General features: G+C 34.6%; 1 protein-coding gene and 1 non-coding gene across 2 annotated transcripts; one reads left to right on the top strand and one right to left on the bottom strand.

Annotated features, from left to right (window-relative positions):
- Positions 1–2,677: 2,677 nt before the first annotated feature.
- LOC115920549 (rhodopsin-like) lies at positions 2,678–21,327 on the bottom strand. The gene is made up of 2 exons (XM_030976444.1): positions 20,974–21,327; positions 2,678–3,199 (listed from the first exon to the last, which is right to left on the bottom strand). The coding sequence occupies exons 1-2, from the start codon at positions 21,325–21,327 to the stop codon at positions 2,678–2,680; spliced, it is 876 nt and encodes a 291-aa protein (XP_030832304.1).
- Positions 20,439–20,511, top strand: TRNAI-UAU. Its single transcript has one exon. It is a non-coding gene; the product is annotated as a tRNA-Ile (tRNA).
- Positions 21,328–23,032: the final 1,705 nt, after the last annotated feature.

Below are 23,032 nucleotides of genomic sequence, written 5' to 3'. Positions count from 1 at the left end.
ACACTTTGTTTTGCCGAATAAATAATAATAATAATAAAGATTATAGTCGAGACACTGTTGAATTGGAAAATTGCCACGGATCGATGAATTGAACTTTTCAATCCTTTGAATTGAACTATAATTGATTGTTTTTAAATGTATAATAATAATAATACTGGCTTTCTTGTGTGGCATACTGCATTCAGTTAGCATGAATGCTGCACTCGTCGAGCTGAATGTAATATATCTAATATATATACTCAAGGGTAGCTAATATTATATATTTTTTCTTCTTTCTTTTTAACACTCTCGGGGAACTTTATTTCACATATATATATACAACGTTCACAATAATACATATATATATATATATATATATGTACATGTACATATCAAGTTGAGACATTATCTTAGCTTATCAATCAAAGTTTTTACCTGTTTTTCATTTACTTTTTGCTTTTGTTTTAGAATGTGACATCAATTCATTATTTAAACAAGTTTAAAAGTTCTACCATTCATTTTGCGTTTTGTTTTCAAAAGTATATACATGTATACCGTAGTTCTTATAAATAACATGTTCAACAAAAGTAATTACAATTTTTACTAAGTAATTATCTAACTTGGATATATTATTTCCAATTACATAAGTCTACTAATTTATGGTAATAGTTAATCCAAAAAAATGATATATCAAAAGTGTTACAATTTTCCAAAAGACAATAATCTGTTTAAACTCTACCATCATATGCCGTGATGTTTCAATGGTATTACAGTCTACACTTCCATAATTATGTTTGAATTTTCATTTATACAGGTTATATTTTGACGGTAAAAACATAAGCAAAAGTTTTAAATTGATTGTTTGGTTCTGTTATCTCGTGTATCATTGACCTGAAATGTTAATACTGGATTCCAATTAAAATTGGAGGGCAGTGGTAATCATTGCTGCTAAACATTGTGATAGAATAAAACCGGATTCCAATCAAAATAGGAGGGCAGTGGTAATTGTTGCTGCTAAACATTGTAGTTGATATTTCTATAAAATTAGAGTGATGTCGTGTCTGATACAAATCATTACGTAAATGATCAACCCACAATTTTTGAAAGGCTTTCTTCACCTTTGAAAAGTTGAAAGAAAACAGCAGTTTTAGAAACTTATATTTTTGACACATGAAATCCATATCATTCCAATGTCCTTAACTAAAAATATGGTTTACTTAAAAAATACCAACCTTTTCCGTTAACTTGAAATGCAATACCTGGTTATCAAAAGTAATATTACTATTATTCCATAACATTTCATTTTCGATATTTTAACCATTGGTGTCTTTATATATCTCAATTTTGACAAAGTACAAAGTAAATCAAAGTAAACATGGGGTATCCCAGACGTTCAACATAATTTCTCCATGTCTATGTTATTACAATTAAACTGAAACACCAATGGAATTCCACCTACCCTATTTAACCAATAGGAAAATAAAATGTTCCATGTAGCTTTCTCATCGTCAAGTTATCTCATTATCCAAGAAAGTCACAGAGAACCGACTTTTGCCTTGAAATCAACTAGACCTAAACTCCCTTTAGTAATAATTGTATTCAAACATACGTTTATTTTTATTTTTTCTTACTTAGACCCCCATAATATTGGAAACATTATCTTATTTTCAACAATACAATGTGGTATTGGAATAGTAGTCGCCACATAAATATTTTGCAACACAACTTATAGCTTTAATATCACAATTTTACCGTTATGTAACATAACTCTATTCAAGATAAGTTTAGTTGTTTAAATTTTTCCATCCCAATTTAAAGCCCCGACTTTTTAAAAATTTTACCTACATGTACATATATCCTGAAACATATTACTGGCTCAACCGAAAATTTATCTCATTCTATTCAATTCTTTTTAAATCCTGCACTAGAAATATATAATTTCCGATTGTTCAGTCAATAGAAATACCAGAAAAATTACTAAAACAAGTAAGTTCCCTCATTACAATATCTGCTGACCGTAAGGATAAAAAAATAGTACAGTATCATCCGCATACTGTATAATTTTAATTTCGTTTTTACCGTCCACATTTCTTTGACTGGAAATCTGTATTCCACATATATTTTCGTTTTGTTTTATCCTTGCAGTTGATACTTCTACCGTAAATATACATAACAAAGCAGAGAGAGGACACTCATGCCTCGCCCCTTTCTTTATCTTTATAGAAAATGATTTGGAAATCCAATCATAATTGACAACTTTTCCACCTGCATTTTTATAAAATGTTAGAATCTATGAAATAAAAGTATTTTTAAATCCGAATTTGCTAGTGTTTTAAACAGATAATATACTTTATAAATATATCATCAACAAGATTAGGGATAAACTCATACTTTCTCATCCAAACAGTTTTTCGGATGTAAAACATTTAAAGGCACACTGTCCTACTTGTAGCTACTTGCTCCCTCTATATAGGAAACTTCCCCAATCGGTGCCTGTTCGTCCCCCATGATCCTCTTTTTCTTATATTAAATGAGAGCTGAGTTAATGAAATAGCCACCTGTCACAGTGACCTCGCTGGCTCGCTGTGTGCCCTAATCCCTTCTGGCTGAAGTAGTAAAGCCTCCCTTTAATCAAACCTTTCTAATTTTTTAATGAAACAAAAATACTTAGTGAAAAATATCCTGTTTAAAGGGGGTTTTAAGTGGCTTGGCTCAATACGGTTGACAGTGTCTGTGGTTCATCTTGCTTTCGCTGATGACAGCCAGAGCACAGCTTCTTCAACAGATATTCCCTAAACTGCGGCGCGCAGAAGGCGTAAATAAATGGATCAACGGCGCAATTGGACTGGTTCAGGAGGATAAACGTGAACAGAACAATACGATCCCTCACAAACTTCGCCGACGCCCATCCCGTCATGTACTTGTAGAGGACAAACGTGGAGCGGGGAGCACGAAAGAGAAAGAACACCAGCAAGATCAACACCACCATCCTCGTCAACTTGGTCTGGAGAGCGGCACGAAGACCACCGGATACATCCTGTTTCCTAGCAACGGAGAGATGTTTCTTGCGGAAGGAGCTACGCAGAACGCGCCAGGCAATGCGGGAGTAGCAAAAGATGAGGATGCTGCCGGGGATGAGGAACATGATGGTGTAGATGTAGATGTGGTTGACCAGTGCTATGGAAGTATCCGGCACACATAGCAAGAAGTAAGATGGTATCTGCACGACGATTGAAACTTGAAGTACAAAAGACACAAAATAAGATATTATTTTGAGCATCATTTATTTTCTTCCAGATTTTTTGAATTATGAATAAACAAATTAACCAAATGATAAAATGAAAGCATAGTGGGATAAATGAACGAACATCTTGAGCAAGACGTAATTTCCAGTAAGCATAAGCTTGAGTCGGGCATGCCACTTTACAATATATAATATAAAAACTTGTGCAGATATGTCGCGGTAAACCGGCATAAAAACCCGCTATTGTTTTTTGCTAACGTGTAAACGAATGGCAACTGCGTGCACCGAAATGACTTACGCATATTCACTGAGCTCCGTGTTAGAAGATTCAGAAGTGTGAAGCGTATTACACTTAACGTCATAGGAAAAAAAAACCGCCGCTGATTTTCCGCGTCATATCTGAATGAGTCTTAACTGCCTGACTGATTATTGACTCTCATTTATAAATAATGATGAATAAAATATTTCTAAAACAATTCAAATATCTTTTTGAGGGATCGGTTTTTCTTTGTACAGTGTATACATACCGAACCAGCTTATGGCGATGGCGATCGAAACGCGACGCCCATTCCATCGGTCGACTGATTGTAAGGGATTGATTATCGCATCGTAGCGGGTGAGAGTGAGAAGGATCAATGTACAGCATGAATTTTGATACACCACCTGAGAGAGAAAGAGAGAGAGAGAGAGAGGGGGAGAGGGAGAGAGAGAGAGAGAGAGAGAAAGACAAAGAGCGAGAGAGAGAGAAAGATAATAAGGGTGATATTAGTATGATGAATCTGATGGGAGCCAGCGGAACAGGTGTGCTCTATCGTTACGTCATACGTGAATACGTATGAGCTGAACACGTCACAGATATTTTGGACATGAGTATAATTGTTTGTATTTGGGGGGGGGGGGTCGATTTTCATAGTATGGAGCCATAGCACTCACTTTCAATTAATATATATACTATGAAAAATGAATGATTTATCCCGATGGACATGAATAATTACGTAAACAAAATAACAGTGTATATTCTTCGAAGGCGAATGTTGTGTGGAACTTGTAGGAAAAAAGTACGTGAAAGCAAATCTCTAATATATATATATATATATATATATATACACTTTTACATTGTTGTGTATGTGTAGGGCTGGCCAGGCTGGCCGATTATGATTTTAAGCAGCATGTTTCATGGAGAGAACCCATGATGAAGCCTGTAAACCAGTATATATGAAATATTTCTAATTTTGTGGAGTTGCAAACTACTTGGAGAATGAATCTAAAAGAAACATCGATGATTGAATGTTTTGCGTCAGTACTCGTGATTAATACCATTACCCATAACGGTTGAGGAGGAGATAAAATTGGTGATTGGTAGAGCGTCTGCAATAAACATAACAAATCAGATAAATCCACTGCAATCAGATTCATGATTGGTCGAAGCCAGCACTGACATAAACATGCCTCTCCTTTTATACTTGTCGAAGTGGGACTAAATATAATAATCCCTCATTATGTTTGTCAATGCCTGCGGGAATGTGACCTTTAAATCTACCTCCATGCAGGCACCTCCATTTTGCCAGTTATTTGCTGAGACTTTTGTTGTTTCCCTAAACAGGTCCAAAACCTTATAACAAGCTCTAAATCCTTAACCTCTGACCAAGTAAAACTTCAGATGTACGTGTCCGAGACTCTGAACATATCTGAGAACCGTTGAAGGTATTGTAATGTGATTTAAAATGGGGAAAAGGAAAAGACACTTCGATAAAAGAGGAGAGAAAAGCAAGAATAATCCCCGTAAAAGCTGTCAGACAGATAACACATACACACAGGAATCAGCCAACCATCATCCCTGCACATGACATGCTATTACTTCTACTTCAGCATTTTAATAGTATCTTAGTCTACAGACTAATTCTACTATTATACAACATCCAAGTTACTGAAGCTCAAACTACGTACAACAAAATACACATGTCTATCTTAAACAATGTGTCTTACATTAATTTTATTTGCACTAAGACCATGCACTATGATGTTAAAATAGGGATATGTATTATGAGATTCAAAATCGAGTTTTATTTCAATCTTTGTTCTTATTTGATATTCCGATAGAATAAAGTTTATCAAAGTTTGTGGTATGTATCAGGTTCTTTACGTCCAACAATGCAATGACAAAGTTTGAATTCAATTTGTTCAAGATCTCTCATTCGACCATTATTACCAAACACGCCGTACATAGTATAGCGCCGTGGCTCGGCCCATGCACAGTAAAATGGTATATAACTTGCATTTTTCATAGAATAGATCACAGATAGACTTATTACCGAAGAAAATGTACACATTTTTCTTGTATCCAACTTATGTTGAAATTAGTGGGTTTGAAATAAATAAGAAACATGAAATGAAAACCTAACCGTGCAGTTAGATGTTAAAAAGTTAAATGTCTAAATAGGTAGTTAACACATTTTATTCCAATAACAACTTAAGACGTATATGCTTATGGATGACAAAATATATATTCAATTCGTTTTGTCGAGGTTATTTTGAAATCACGGTGCTTAAAAGTAAGAAATACGAAAAAGTTTATGAACATGATATGAAACCTTACCGTGCAACGTTAAATGTCTAAATAAATTGTTGACACGTTATCGCCCAACACTATTGTCTCTTCCCTTTTAATAAAATCAAGTAAATTTATTTTTGATTTGCGAGTAGGTAGAGACCCCATTTTGAGGCACGCGAAACCCTTTGTTTACACCAATATCCGCAACCTTTGAACGGAGAACCTGCAAGTAAACGTCTTTTGTAATTCAATTCAATTCAATGTAGTTTATTAGAAACATAAAGTAGTAGTCCAGGGACTAATTGCTCAACTTTACAATGTAAAATTGGTAATGTTATTCTGTTTCTTATTAACTTCTTTGTAGCTGAATTTGTCCGTCGCACCATTACCTTGCCATTCCACTTTGAAGATTGCCGGTTTTCTCTTCTCATATCGTGCATTCTCTGGGGTGTCATTTCGAGGGATCCGGGTTGGCTTTGTCCTGTTCATACTTATGTTTTATACTTGGTTTGATAATGTGATCGAATAAATCTAATGAAATGGTGATGTAAGCCGAGTCAGTGTCCATTTTACACATTTGTAAATCAGAGGGATCAACGTATTTCAAAAGGAAATCGTAATAATACTGCACCATGCATAGTTTCGCAGGTTGATACACGGTATGACCAATCTGAACCGGGAGGTCCATTTATATTTTTCTTTTAGCCATATCAACGTCATAACAACTTTCTGATATTGGGTTCAAATCCCCAAGAGAATGTTGTTGAGATGTTTCTGTTTTTTTTTTCTCTTTATCGCAAACTGTCGTTTGATGCCATTTCTGATAGGTAATCTTGCCGTAAGGCGGATTACCTATAAGCTTTATGGTGTCGGCAATGATAGAAGGATCGACCGTCAACGTCCCCCTTGCGTTGAGTATCAGACATGCTTTCACCAAAGACAGTGTCAGGGGCAAGCAACCGGTTTGTATTCTACAAATTGTTATATCTTGATTACCACTTACCCATAACTGAGAAACCATTGGAGTAACGGTTTATAGGATGTTGATAGGGTAGGATGTTCTGACCACATATACTTCCAAAAAGCCACGCCGAGGAGTTTCATGGTATCAATGATGCTCTACGGCGTAACATCACATCACATCTCCGATTTCTTCTCTATATATATTCACTTTCTTGAAAACGAGACACATTTCAGAAAAGCATTCTTTGAGGTGATAAGGGAGGTGGATGTCACACTGACCAAGCCAAATAAACTCTCCTGGGTATACCCATGACATTTTTTGGTGAGGTAAGGTAAACATGTCTGTGGGAAAAGCAATGAGTTTGGGGCCGTTTTTGCGCCCATTGCGATATCACCATTCCCAGATTTAAATGTACTCGTAACTCGTGACCTAAACCTTCTATTTACCGCTGTTTTTCTTTCAAAATATATTTCCTCAATTTATTATCTTGTGTATGGCCTTTGGTGAGGTGACATGCTCGGGTATCCGTCGAAGTAAAGACCTTAAATTACTACTCTCTAGTAGTAGTAGAAGTAAACATCCGTGAAATTCAAACGCTTGTTTTGTTTGGGCGCAAAACCCCTCCACGAGTATCTAGTTCTCTTTTCGGAACGGTGACCGGCAGGTCGAATAGGAATTTGTTCACAGAAACCTTAGTATTCTAACCCTTCTTTAGCTATTGCATGTCTATTTTCCGGTTTAATTCATTTTACACCCTTCGTCTCACATAGTGTCCTGTTGGCATTATTGCATGATTATGTGTATGTACAAAGTATTCGCATCGAAACCAATAATTTTGTTCATATGGCTTGCCCCCACGATTCCTCGTTTAATACGCCACGTTTGTGCCGGTAACGATGAAAAATGGACCTCTCACCAGTATATCGCGTAGAGGTCTCTGTCTCTGTCTCTTTCAGAGATTACGCTAAAATGGGCATCTGGGCTGTATTATTTTCATCAAGTACTCAATGGTGAGCCAGGGAACTGAAATACCATCTTATAACAAGTCAATTTTAAGGTTCTTAAATAATTCACGGATTTTCTCGACCGCTCCGATAAAAGGTGTAACATCGACATTGTTGTACCAAATCAAATAATCTCTCAGACAAGTCGTGTTGTTTTCTTTCCAAATGCGTTGACAATATCCATATTGTTCTATTGAAAACGTGGTTTGATGGAGGTTTTCAATCGAAACTTCAATAGGGGGAAGTCCAAGTTAATTCAGTTTATTAAGGCAATCTACCCAGCCATGAAGAAAGTAACCTTTACCTTAAAGGGATCCGGTAACTTTGTCTTAGATCCTTTAGAAATAATCCTTGATTTAGCTCATGCTGCAATGATAATTATAAACCTTTAGGTCAGTCAGGAACTCCATGACTTTTACAAGCCGATCGCCTGTCTGATTATCAAGATATTAATGATTGGAATTACAAATTTTGAAAACCGTTCGCCGAACGGTTTTCGTAACACTACAGTCTATTGGGGAAAACAAGTATGGTAAAACCGGTCACTTAAAGATTTTTACTTTTTTGAGGCACTTCTTGATCATTTTGAAGCGCAATTTTTTTAGGGCTTCAATTTTACACCATATCACAGACACTGGTAACATGTAGGACCGTGTATCTCAGATTTAACATTTATTCAGTCATATACCTTTACAAATGCAGCGCAAGAAAAGCCAGAAGCAAGAAAATTGGAAACTAGCAACTACATCGACTTCAACGCCATGTGATTCTTGTTCCTCTTTAGTGAAACAAATCTATAGAATCTTATTGTAAAAGGGAGGGATATAGACATTTTTTAATCGCATTGCCTCCGGCCTTCTTCGATCAAGATTCCTTCATCAGCCAGCTCTTCCCATATTGTGAAGGGGTTATGAAATTACAAATTCAACGGAATCATATTGTAAAAGGGATGAATATAGAAATGTTTAATCGCATTATCTACCTGAATAATTAAACCCAACTATGGGGAATTCTGAGATGTAATCGGTAATCGTTTCTTTAAGCTCATTAGAAAGGTAGCTTTTCGAGGGGCTTTTGTTTTCCTTCTCCCATCTTTCAAATTCTTGTATCTTCTCATCTAAAAGTTTAATGACATCCATTATCTGGTCTTTGCTATTTTTGTATTTCTTATGAAAACAATTCCTTGTCAAACGTAGAGAAATAAGGAGAATAACTACGGCCTTCTTCAATCAAGAATCTTTCATCAGCCAGCTCTTTCCATGTTGTTCAGGGGTTATGAAATGTAGTCCTTTCCTTAGTGAAAATAGCTTGGTGGCCGTAATTGAAGTGCATTGTTTTTCGTATCGATGAATGAGTTTTGGGTTTTTCCAAATTTGTCAATAGTACTACACTGATAATTTTGGCAATAGCGTTCAACTTCCGAGATGTAACTGAAATGGGTTTTGTATAAATTTACGTACATAGTATCTGGAAACCTGTCCAGTCCTCGTCATACGAGCTTAGCTAGGCAGCTACTATATATGTTCGCATTATCTACTAATTCTTCCTTGTTTTTTTATAGGAATGTCACCCACGCTACATTTACTGGTTGGTATTCATAATTGTATCATCACATTGATCTTAAATGCAAAGGACTTGACCACCAGAAACCAAAAACTCCTAAAGCGTCCCAATGTTGTTGTTGTTTTTTTTTAATAAATTTATATTCATATACAAAATCACGGATACAATAGGGTTTATAACGAGCGCTTCATCACATGTTTAAATTAGATAAAATGATATATATCTGTATTTACTTGAAAGCAGATTATAGATGCATTTCCTGTAAATAGTATTCACATCTGTTGTCTTAGTTCTATGTTCCTCAACTTCTAGTCTGTAGTTTAACATAAACAACAAATATTTGCATATTATTTTCGTTGCTGAAATTTTTTGAAATTTATTTACAAAACTCGCTTTATAAATTGCAAATAAAGCATAATGAAGTAGTCTATTAATATATGTAACAATTTCCTTTGCGTCATGAAAACCATATATAAAACAAATGGGTAAGAATTTAAAATTTCTACAGAAGGAGTTACATTAATGATATTTTAATAAAGTTCCTAAATGGATAAATCTTTTTGCATTAACAAAATACATGAATTATGGTACCAGGTTTGTTACACTAAAAACACATATCGTTTTCTTTGATTTTCATTTGAATAAATCAACAGGTGTTGGTAAAATATTTATACATAAATTTGAAGTTGAATTGTGTCAAGTAGTTATCACGAACATATTTCAGTTTAAGAAACCACAGAGAATCCTACTTAATGGAACAAGTTGTCGGTAAAGTTCTGTTCCCTAAATCTACCGCCCTAGATGGTTTTTGAATTAATTTTACGAGTTTCGTATAGATTGTTTCACATTAATACAGTGAAGTGAATATATCGTTGATTTACGTTTGTAATCTTTAAAAATCATAAACTTGTTTGCCATATTTTATAATTTGCCTCCATCTTTGTTTTGCAGAGGTTCGCATTTTGGCATATGCACTCAACCATCTATCAACATGACATAAGTTTATTTTTCAATTCCTTGACTGTCAAAAATCTATTTCCTATCACTATATCCCGTAAAATAATATACCTGATTTCATCCAATTTTTATACAACTATGTTTTTCCTTTAAATTAATATCACAATTTAACCAAATCATTTCTTTTGTAACACTTCCATAAGTGGGTTGTATATTGTTTATATAATTTACTAAACCACGTGTAAAGTAAATCACAGTAGAATTCAGATATTTTTCCTCTATAAGAAGTCACATATTTTGGTTAACATTTAAAATTCATAAATATATCAATCCTCCCATTGTTACAACCCAATACTATAAAAAATATTCCATATCCCTTCTTTCATGGAGTTCTTTAAAACTCAGGAAGCTAACCAACCATTTTATTCTTAAGGACATAAATTGTGTACACATGTCAACCATATTCATGCCTCCATTTTGAAGAGTATTTATCAAGTTTTCCTTTTTCACTTTCGCTCTATTACCCCATAACAAAATATAAAATTACCTTTCGTACGCTTTTATCAATTACATAGGGCGCGATAAAACTTGAGCTGTATAAATTAATTTTGAAATCACAAGACTTTTTAAAATAAGTCCTTTCCCTTTAAATGTCAAATTTCTCCATTTCCAAAATTTAAAAGCTGTTGTATTTTAATGATTCTTTCTTGAGACCAAGTCATATTTATACTCAAGGATTTGTTCCTACTAAAGTATATACCCAGATATTCAACAAACGTATCACACCAACTTATATTCTTTATTGTCTCTGAGGGAGAAGATTTTATCCGTTTTAGTTTAAGGGTCGCTATTCATAATTCAGATGAGGGTCATTACTCATGAGGACCGCTATTCATAATACGAAAAAGTTATTCCACTACATGTTTGCGGGCTATACATCAGCTGGAGATAGACAGTAGTGATGAGGAAACCTAAAAGACACTAATGTGTTGAATCTTTCGGTATAACTTAATAAAATTTGGAGTGGACTTTAAAAGATTATTATTATTATTATTATTAATATATTGATCATAGTTATACTGCTTCAAAACGTTCATACTTCCATGCTATCAGTTTAACTAACATAAAATATACATGCAAGCAAATAAAGTACTGGAAAGTTACAACATAATTTATTTTAGTAATCATCGAAAACCTATTAATAACGGAGGTCCACCAATGGTTACAAATTTTCATGAAGATTTAATAATTTGTCAACACATTTGATTAGTCAACATATTTGAATTGTCAGCACACGATACAGTAGTCCTTATGTCGAGCTTATGATCTTACTATATTAAATCGATGTCCAGGCTTAGATTCTTCCTCAACTTACTTTTTGCATGGTTTGTTCTCTTTGTTTGATGATTAGCAACACGCTTCTATGGTAATTTAGGAGGAATCTTTTCCACGTGCTCGTTTCGTTTAGTGTTTGTAATAGATATTACCAAGATTTAATGATTCATCCTCAAATTCGATTTGTCAACATATTCGACCTGTCAACACACGATACAGTATTCCTTATTTCATTAACGTAATCAAACTTCCCGCCTGAATATATTATATCAATATCCAAGCTTTTAGATTCTCCCTAAACTTACCTTTTGCATGGTTTGTTAATAGCTGATCAGCAACACGCTTCGTTGGTGAATTTGGAGGAATCAACTGATGGTGCGAATTGATGTCTTTCCTTCAGACATGTGTTTTCTAGTTTTCGTAAGGAGGCGCGGTAGCTCAGTCGGTAAAAAAGTGGTCTCGTAATCCGGTGACCCGGGTTCGAAACCAAGTCGATGCGCTAGTGCCCTTTGGTAAGGCATTAGTCCTCATTAGCAGGGCCTCCGGGGAGGACCTAAAGCCATCGGCATGCTGCTTCTGTTCCAAGAATTGTACTTTACGTTGCGAGCAAGTGAGTCGCTAGTATTTCTGATCTAGTTTAACTTCAGTGGGATCTTGATGCGTTTTCATGTGTCGTTTTAGACTATCGGGTAGACTAAAGCCATTTCCAAACGTGCAAAACTCTCTGCCCATGATGGAACCCCCACATGTAGTTCTTTAAATAAAAAATAAATACAAAAGTTTTAATTCTGTATTGTTCGGGCCGGTTAGATGCTGCACCCACAATCTGTTATCTGTCATAACCCTTTTTGCAATCGTTGCAAGAATTTGACAAGGTGGGATTGTTTACAGCATGGGTTTTCACAATGTTTTTATGTTTATGTTTACTTGTGGATTTTCATTTAAAATTTCTTTTTGACGGTGGTGATGACAGTGGTGATTGACAGTAAAACGAAAATACCATGATGATGATACTAATATACTACCATTACTACTACTACTACAACTACTACTACTATTGTGGAAATAAACTAAATGAAAACAAAATTAACTTATCATTACCCTAGCATTAGCTGATCCAGCATAAAGGCAATAAAGCAATACATGAATTTCTTCATACCGGGTACCTATTTGCTTCACCTGGGTCGAGAGTGGAAGATGAAGAGAGATTTGCATCTTGTGGTGCGCTTTTTGGGACTTATCAGCAACACCACAACACCTCATATAGGGAGAAGGGAGAGAGAGACAGACAGAGAGAAAGAGAGAAAGAGAGAAAGACAGAAATACAGAAAGAGAGAGGACAATAGAAACGAGAGAGGGAAGCAGACAGACAATGCGAGAGACATTACAAAAAGATTGAGACCGAAAATGGGAGAAGGGCGAGAGAGACACAGAGAGAGAGAGAGAGACAGAAAGACGAGGAAATGGACAAATTAGGTGTGAATAGATTGGGGAGATAAAGAGCGAGGGATGGAAAAAATGGAAATGAGGAAAGAAAGAAATAGACAAAGGATAAAAAAGGAGGAAAGAAAGAAAGAAATTGATAGCAGAAGTTTGTTCCAATAATATATTCATATAATCTCACCGGTTTTCATTTATAATGGGATATAGTTAGACGTTAGAAGAAGTTAGACGGTACGAGGAGAGTAGCACAACGGATAATTGGCAGTAGCCTACACGCAGTATCCACACTGTATGAAGAAAGAGTAGTTGCTAAAGTCAAACGAATCATGAACGACCCCACCCACCCGCTTCACACTAATTACAATTACAATAGGTCAGGCTTTCGTTTGTGTGTGCCCAGGTCTGCACGAGTGAGAACTCGGCAATCATTCATAGCAAACTCCATCCATATGTACAACGGAATGTCTCAAAGACCCAGTGTTGTACTTTAATATCATATTTAATTTAATTAATAATTCCCAAATTGGTTTAAGACGAAAATACATGTATGGGTAGATTGGATACCAAACCTCCTCAGAATATCAGTATATTTATATTTACCTCACCTGTTAAATCGTTTGATCACCTGCAACCTCCTCTTGCTCTGCTTCATTTACTATGTTAACCATTGTTCTGAATTAGTGTTTATAAAACAACATTCGATCCTCTGTTAATCTGTGCTTAATCATATGTTAAACCTTGTGTATTCACTGTTAATGTCTACATTTTTGTAAATACATTAGTAAATGTTAATCTGTATATGTTACACCAGTGAAAATCAAATATCCAGAAATGGACAATAAATACTAAATTGAATTGGATATAAATGTTTGCTTTATAAGGGAGAGCTCTTTCGGTGAAAACGTGTTTTATTCATAAATTCCATGTTAAGACATTCCGCCTGTGGCGTATGTGAGCAAAGTCTCGAAATGCATTTTGGATGAACACCGATATATCACTTTTGGAAGTAAGACGCTACAAATGCACATTAATGTCAAAAACATTAGTGGTCTAATGCTTCCTATTAAGTTTTTTAAAATAATAAAATACTTAAATTGTTATTACACAGGATTTTGTCACAAAATGTATTTTCCAGTGTGATATTGACCAAAGGTCATTTTCCTATACGGAAGGCAATTTTGTCAGGAGGCTCTGTCAGACACAACCCTAGAACTGCTCATAAGACGTCTCTGATATGAGTGGCGGAGCTACTTTGGTACAAGGGCACATGCCTCACCCCCTCTTCCTTGTAAACATGGACAAGGGGGACACGGAAAGGAGGAGCAAAGATATCTTTCCCCTCGCTCGATAGCCTCGTCCTCGTTTCATCTTTGTAGGAAGACCGATGCCCCCCCCCCCCCATCCCCCTTGGAAAAAGGGGGAAAATGCTGGATTCACGCTACGCAATCGCTGAAAAATTACAATATAAATCAGATTTTCTGAGATAACAATATGAGGCAAAAATAATGAATATGTAATATTTTTATGTAATATTGCTATAACAGATTATAACAATAGAATAATTTAGTTGGCTTATACAACAATCTAGGTAATGATAGAAGCGAATAGCCAATTTTGAAATGCTTTATTTTAAAGATTGGTTTTTGATCATTACAATTTCTTTATAAATAGAGTGTGTCATTCAACCCAGAAACATGTCGGGTATTTTGTGTCTCGATCAAATTTTGAAATTTCAGATTAAGGAAGCTAAGTACTTCAAGCCCCACACATGTATAATGAGCCGTTTTCGAATTTGGACATTTCGAGGCAATTCGATTGCGTGATCCAATAAGCTCAATTCGGAAGAGTTTAGCATAGGTTCATTACAAAAAGAAGATTTCGTTTCAGTCCCTAATCATGTAAACGACAAGTGACCAAATATGAAAGCAATATCACTATTTGTAAATGACAAGTGACCAAATATGAAAGCAATATCACTATTTTAATACTTATATAATGAGATTTTAAATCTTTGTGACAGGCATGGATATTTACTTTAATGACAAATTTGTTGTTATTATTGTGGTTATATTCGTATTGTTATTCTCGGTCCGATACCATTTATATTGCTTTTCCTCGTCCTCATTGTTTACTTGTTTTTCTTCATCTCTTATTACATTGATTAGAACACGTTCGCAACTACTTTCGAGAAATCAACTTAAAGGGTATCAATTCGATTCAATTCATATTTATTTCATTTCAAACAGAAAGATAAACAAAGGTATCACATTTTTGTCATAAATTATTCATTTGTTTCTGGTAGTTATACAAATACACTTTGCAAACAATAAAATGATTACAAAAATTCCTTTTCTGAGGAAATGGGGGCATCCACTAAAAAACAGTGCTTGTAGTTTGTGGATCCCCCAGAAAAAAAGTATAATTGTTTCAAATTACCTACGAAGACTGTGAAAACACAAGACAACCACGAAACGACAAGGAGAAGTAAACCAGATAAGAAGAAGGACAAGTGGGAAGAAGGAAGAAGGAAGTAGCAGGACAAATCATGACCGAAGAAGAAGTAGTTATAGTGGTGATTCTGGGGAGGTAAGATCATAAGACCAAATAAATATTAAATTTATAGAGCAGATGATGAAGACCTATATACAAAATTAAGATGATTACCAACTGTTATCAGATTATTCTTGTATATTACTATAAGATGAGAGCAAAACTATTTTTTCTTGACAGAATATAGGGATGGACTATTTTTAATATATTCACTTCTTTGCTAATAAAGTTCTAAAGAGTGGTAGGTGAAACTCGTTTGACCGTCTATTTAGTAGAGTTTGCTGCGTATTGCCCAAAGCACGTATCCCATAATTCAGATATGGTAAAAGTAAAGATGAATAATGCTTGAGTAGGGATGATGACAGGAAAATGAAATTTATGTTTATTTATTATGCTAATATTCCGTGAAATATGGTAATTCAAAGAAAGTTTTTTATCAACAGTTATGCCTAGAAATGTAATGAATGAAACAGCTTCCAAGGGGGTTTCGTCAAAAATGATATTCTTTGGCAGTGTGTCAATAGAATTACTAAACAACATATGTTTGGATTTTTTGAGGTTAAGGGATAGTTTATTAGCTCTTCTTCATTGGGTGACTTTTTCAAGTTCGGAATTTACAACATTGACTAAAGTATTTGGATTTCTATGGGAATAAACTAGATTAGAATCGTCTGCAAAAAGTATAAATTAAAGGACATCGGATGATTTACAAAAGTAATTCATATAAAAAATAAACAATAAAGGGCCCAACAAACTTCCCTGCGGTTCTCCACAATTTACGTTTTGCATATTCAAGTTCAAGTTCAAGTTTATTTTTCACATGGGGTTCATAAAAAACAAATATATATACATGTTCAGACATATAAAAAATGCAAAGTAACATAAGATTAACAAACAATAATATTAAGAGAAAAAAATAGTGAACAAAATTGAATGTCCACGAACACAGAACAACTAAATACATGTAAATATTTAAAAAAAAACATGTGGGGGACCAGCAAATCCCCAGTACAATAATATATATTTTTGATATTTTATATATTTATATATTAAAATCAAAGCGACGTACAGCACATGACAAAACAAAATCAAGTTGGCAAATTAAACAGGCAAACAAAAAATTATATTGTACCATTATAAATTTACGAATTGTTTTTATGTAAAATATACAGTTTAAATTAACGTTTAAAATTAGAAAGTGACGGACTGTGCTTAATCTCTGCTGGTATTGAATTCCAACATTTATGTGAATGATGACCCTTCGTGCATCATATGAACGTGCAATCAGTAATGTTGATTTGAGTACAGTTTCTCATATTTTGTCACCTATGATTGGAGATAATGAGACTTTTGGAATAGACCAGTGTTGTTATTTGCCTGATAAACTTAATTCTACCCTTTTGAAATATTCTTTGAACTCAATATTTTTTTCCATATTACATATAAATTGTTGTGGTACCTTTGATGCTTTGTTAAATAGTCTGAATTTTCAGTTTTCTATTATGGATTAACTGAAACTTGGGTGACAGACAACTCATTAGTGTGCAATATTCAAGGTTTTAGCTTTTTACATAATATAAGAACTGAGAGGAGAGGAGGGGGTGTTGGTGTGTTCATTCGGGAAAATCTGATTATGTAATGGATTAACTGAAACTTGGCTGACAGACAACTCATTAGTGTGCAATATTTAAGGTTTTAGCTTTTTACATAATATAAGAGCTGAGAGGAGAGGAGGGGGTGTTGGTGTGTTCATTCGGGAAAATCTGATTCGTAAACATAGAGGTGATTTAGATATTAACAATGGAGGAATAGAAAGTATATTTATTGAAATAGAGAATGTATGTAATAAGAACATAATTATAGGAGTAATTTATAGGCCACCTGATCAGTATGTGCAAGATTTTTTTTATTTTAATATTAATTTTTTTAAATACCACATCTTGTCATGAAGCTAATGACTTTTTGAATATGCTGGTAAGTTTTGTTTGTATGTATCCACTTATTCATCACCCTACTCGGGTGACCGACCATTGCGTTTCTTTATTAGATAATATTATATCTTACTAATGATGTTACCAATAAATTAAATGGTGCTATTTTAGTTGATATCTCAGATCATTTTCCTGTATTTAGTGTTTGTCATCATAAGATCAAGGAAAAGAAATAAGTAATTAACAAAAGACAATTTAATGATAGTAATATTTTTGAATTCAGTAAACGGTTGCAAAATGTCAGATGGAATTGAAATTAAGTGATTGTAATGTGAGCTAAAGTTGCTTTTTGTCTAAATTTATTCGCATTTATGAAGCATGCTTTCCTTTGCAAGAAATAAATGTTAATAGACTTAAGCATAAACCATGGATAAATAAAGTATAGATGAATCAAAATTAAAAAGAATTGGAAATCGTATGAAAAGTTTTTGAAAAATTCAACTGAATATAGGAAAAGAGTTTATAAACAATACAGAAATAAAGCTACAAATGAAATTAGGAAAGCTAAATTTCAATATTTTAAGGATAAATTTAATCATGATAAGGGTGAAATTAGACTAATTTGGCTATCTCTGGAAGTTTTAATGATTTTTTTTTTTAAATATTGGTTTCAATCTGACAAACAATGTGCAATATTCCAACAGTTTCTACAATGATAATTTATTTGTTAATGACAAATCAGCATATTTTACTCCTATATCATGTAAAGAAATTATCTATATCGTTCGTTGTTTGAAGAATGGTACCAGTGCTGGTTATGATGGTAGTAATATTACTGTTGTAAAAAAATAGACATTTGATTTGTGTACCTCTTTGTTCTATTTTCAATTCATGTTCGTCAACTGGTATTTTTCCTAATCAAATGATAATAGCTAAATTTATTCCAGTTTTTAAAAGTGGTGATCGCACTAATATACAAAATAACCGACCTATTTCTGCCCTCGCTATCTTCTCTAAAAAATTGAAAAGTGTTTATATAAGCGTTTAAATACTTTCTTAACATTGTGAAATATTTTGTCTGAAAATCAACATTGTTTCCGAATGGGACATTCACAACGACTGCTCTTCTTAATTTCATTGATAAAGTTTCTAATGCGATTGCTTCTAGACAGTTTGCAATTGGTTTATTTCTTGATTTTAGTAAAGCCTTTGATACTTTCGATCGTGCAATTTTGTTACGTAAGTTGGAGGCTTATGGTATTCATGGAATTCTTTTGCAATTATTTAAAGATTACATGTAGTTATAAAATCAACAATATTCATATTTTCCCATTCGATGTGGAGTGCCCCAGGGTTCAATACTTGGTCCTTTACTTTTTTAATTTATGTTAATTTATTTAATGAATGTTGCTAAAATCAAATATATTGAATTCACTAAACGACGTATTGCACATAATTTTGCAATCACTTTTTATAATCATCAAATTAATCGTACTTCTTGTGTGAAATTTGTAGGTGTTCATATCTTTAACATGGCATGAACACGTTGGTGCCGTATGCAATCGTGTCAACAAGGCTAAATGCTCTTTTTTGTTGACCCCTCATTCGACATAAATTTGCTTTCTTAACTAATTTTTTGTAAATTTTGATTGTATTCATAATATCTGTAATGTTACCCTTCTACATGTATTTATGTATTTCATTTTTTTTTAATACTCTGTATGTAATGTATATGTTTTTTAATGAAGAATGAATACCATACCATACCATTTTACACCAGTGTACAATATTGTTGTTTGAGAAAAACTATATTTATATTTATATCGAAAGTATGATCATTCAAGAATACGTATTGTCGCCTATTGGATAAGTAGCTCCTAAACCACTCCAAGGCCTTCCCACGCACCCCATAATGAGAAAGTTTGAATAATAAGATGTCATGATTTAGGGTGTCGACGGCCTTGGAGAAGTCCAGAGAGATACCAACCCGGTAAAGAGCATTTGTCTCAAGCATGCACTACTTTACTAATTCGATAAGGCCTGTTCTGTATTATGTATTTCCCCAAAATCCAAACTGAAAGTTGGAAAATATATTATGAGTTTTTAAAAAGATTGTTTCTTTGCCTCAGGTTCTAAACATAAGTTTGGATTTAGCTCGTGCTGCAGTCATAATTATAAATCGTAAGGTCAGAAATGAATCCCCTGACTTTTACAAGCCGATCGCCTGTCTGATTACTAAGATATTTATGATTGGAATTAGAAATGTCAAAAACTGTTTGCCAAACGGTTTGTTATAACACTACAGTCTATTGGGGAAAATGAGTAATACTAAAACCGGTCACTCCAAGATTTTTACTTTTATGAAGCACTTCATGATCATTTTGAAGCGCAATATTTTTAGGGCTTCAATATTACACCATATCACATACACTAATAACCCGTAGGGCCATGCATCTAAGATTTGTAAAAATAAAAACATTGTTGAAAAAAATGTCTGTACTGCAATTCAAATATCCCTATCCATCGATCGTTTTACTTTTATCATAATGACGTATTATGTCATTCGAACAGAAATTGAAATTGTCGTTTAGTTGATTTTTTCGGAAATAGTTACGATCTTGTTGTAGATTTGCTTTTCCTTTCTCCTCACCTTTTTCTTTTACGATTCGAGGGGGGGGGGGAGAAGGTGGGGGTGTAATGATCATCATCGTTCTATCTTAGACGCAATAAAACAGAACGAGACAGATTAAAGTTAAAAACTTTCCTTATGAAGGTATTCGTTCCTTCTTTGGTGAGTGAGAAATGTATATTACGACTCGCAATAACTATTATAAGCAAACTAGAAACGAAAAAGGTGTTTTTTTGTATTATATTAATTTCCCACATGCCGCGGCATGATGCTCCTAGTTTAACACCGGGCATGGTGGCTCAGTGGTTAGAGCGCCCACCTTATGCACGGGAGGTCGTGGGTTCGAACCCCGGCCGAGTCATACCAAAGACTTATAACAATGTGACCTTCTGCCTTCTAGCTAGGCGCTCAGCATATTAGATTGGAGAAGAGTAGTAATAACATATTATGTTATGCAGGGCCCGCTGGAAGAGCAGTTTCATAACTGAAGTGGCTACCCTGGGTAAATAAAACGTTATTATTATTATTATTATCATAACAGTATAACTATGTGTATGTGTATTTGCCCGTTGTACCATCGTGAGTACAATTTCTAGATGACCTGATCTCGAAAACTTTATAAACATATCAATCAAATGCAATTTCAATAGCCTTGTGCGTCACCTATTGAAATTTGCTGACATTACAGCGACATATCACTACTTCATTCTGAACATGATTTATATCTGATAATCACTAGGCTATTCAGATTGCCTTTAAACATTATTTTTCGAAAGTATTTGCGATCTGGTTAGATGTATTCTAGAAAACTAAGCCTACTCACATGCTGAAGGTACATGATCAGGCCACCGCACATGGAAAACGAATCAAAGCTCAGCCCCTCGACCATATAGGAAACTGCAAATACGAAATCGGACATCATGAGGTTTGCGACGAAGTAGTTGGTGACGTTATGAAATGATTTCTCAATTCCGATGACCACTAGGACGACGAAAGAGAACACAGCAGCGACGGTCGAGACGGAGATCTGGATACGCTTGTACCACAAATTGAGGGCAATGAGGACATGATAGCCCGGAAAGAAGGAGTCATAGCCGCCCGGGGAAAGGGTGCTGACATTCTCAAATGCAAAGTCGCTCACGTCGCCATAATCGGCGATGAAAAGAGTGGTATTCATCTTTTCTGTTCTGCAGCTACAAGATGTATGAGAAAAATCACTGCTCGCTCGATGTTTTTAGCCAATTTTCTTTGCTTGTTTGTTTGCTTTGTTGTATTTGTTTTTATTATTATGTTTAATGGATTGATAGCGAAAGTTCATCGAAGGGTAAGCGAATTTATCTAATCCTCGTGTGATGGCGAATCGTCGTTTCGAGTCAGTGTTGAGTTGCATATATAAATATGATTAAAACCACAATGGCATTACTTTTGGGTAGAAAGAGACTCAATCACACATCGACAAAATACACCTCCCCAGTGACGCTAATGAGGCGGATGCAGGGGCACGTGCCCCAATAGGGTGATAAAAGAAGAAGAAGAAAATTAAAAATGATGTAGCGAGAACAGAGAGAAGGGTAACGGAAGACACATGCACTACCCCAATCTTCACTCCCTAATCAATTGCTTTATTAAATACATATTTCATTTTCAAAGAAGACCAATGCCCCCAATCGTTCCAGTGTCACCTTAGAGCCATTGTCACTTTAAATTTGAGATGCATGGCCTTACGTGTTATCAATGTCTGTAATATGTTATATTATTGAAGCCCTAAAGAATAAACGCGCTTCAAAATGATCAAGAAGTACATCAAAAAAGTAAAACATCTTTGAGTGACAGGCTGTACCATACTCCTTTTTCCAAATAGACTGTAGTGTTATGAAAACCGTTTGGCAAACGCAAAATTTGGTTTTGATTTCCAATCAATAACATCTTGATAATCAGTGAGGCGATCGGCTTGTAAAAGTCATGGGGTTCCTGACTGACCTAAATATTTATAATTATCATTGCAGCATAAGCTAAACCCAGGATTTCGTTTCAGAATCTGAGACAAAGTTACCGCCGGATCCGTACAAATGGATTCACGCCACGCCGAACCAACGAATGAACGAACAACAACATCAACAGCATGGACAAAACGACAACGACAACATTATCATCATTAAAATCAACACCAACGAAAACAAACAATAAAACAACAACAACAACTGCAACAACATCAGCAGCAATATTTGCATTTCATATTAATAATGACTGACATCACCAAGCGGTAGCAGTCGGTTTTGCGGTCTAACTGAGGTGTTTAACCGGCATTCACATTATGTCGGCGGAAAGTTTTTCACAGAGGAAGATTTTGAATTGCCTAAAAGGGTACATTTTGAGAGGGTAATTGTGCTTAAAAACAGAATGATTGAAACGTATTTACAGACTTACCCCCTACAAATGATGAACTTTGCCGACCTATACAATTCGGATTGTTGCATTATGTTCTGTTGTTCAAACGGAGATTACACGGTACAGTTCAGATTCTAATTATTTTCATTCAAATATTATTTTTTAGTACGTTGATTTATAGTATGAAAATAAAGGAGGGAATACAAAGGTAAATAGGAGCAATGCATTTTCTCTTAGCTTTTTAAAATTAAAGATTTAGGGTTATGACACTATGAACATGACAGACAAAGAAAGAGGACAAAATATACAGTTCCTCATTCTACCTTCAACAATTGCTGTGGTAGACAAAAGAACATCCCTTCACTGCTATTATGTCACAATGTGTAGAACAAGTGAATATGCATGTGACACCTGTTCTACACATTTTTACATAATAGCAGGGAAGAGATGATCCTTTGTCTACCTGAGGAACTGTATATTTTGTCCTCTTTCTT

The sequence above is a fragment of the Strongylocentrotus purpuratus genome, unplaced genomic scaffold, assembly GCF_000002235.5.
Source record: "Strongylocentrotus purpuratus isolate Spur 01 unplaced genomic scaffold, Spur_5.0 spur5_scaffold_9, whole genome shotgun sequence".
Classification (NCBI taxonomy): domain Eukaryota; kingdom Metazoa; phylum Echinodermata; class Echinoidea; order Camarodonta; family Strongylocentrotidae; genus Strongylocentrotus; species Strongylocentrotus purpuratus.
This window is presented reverse-complemented; position numbering and strand designations above follow the sequence as displayed.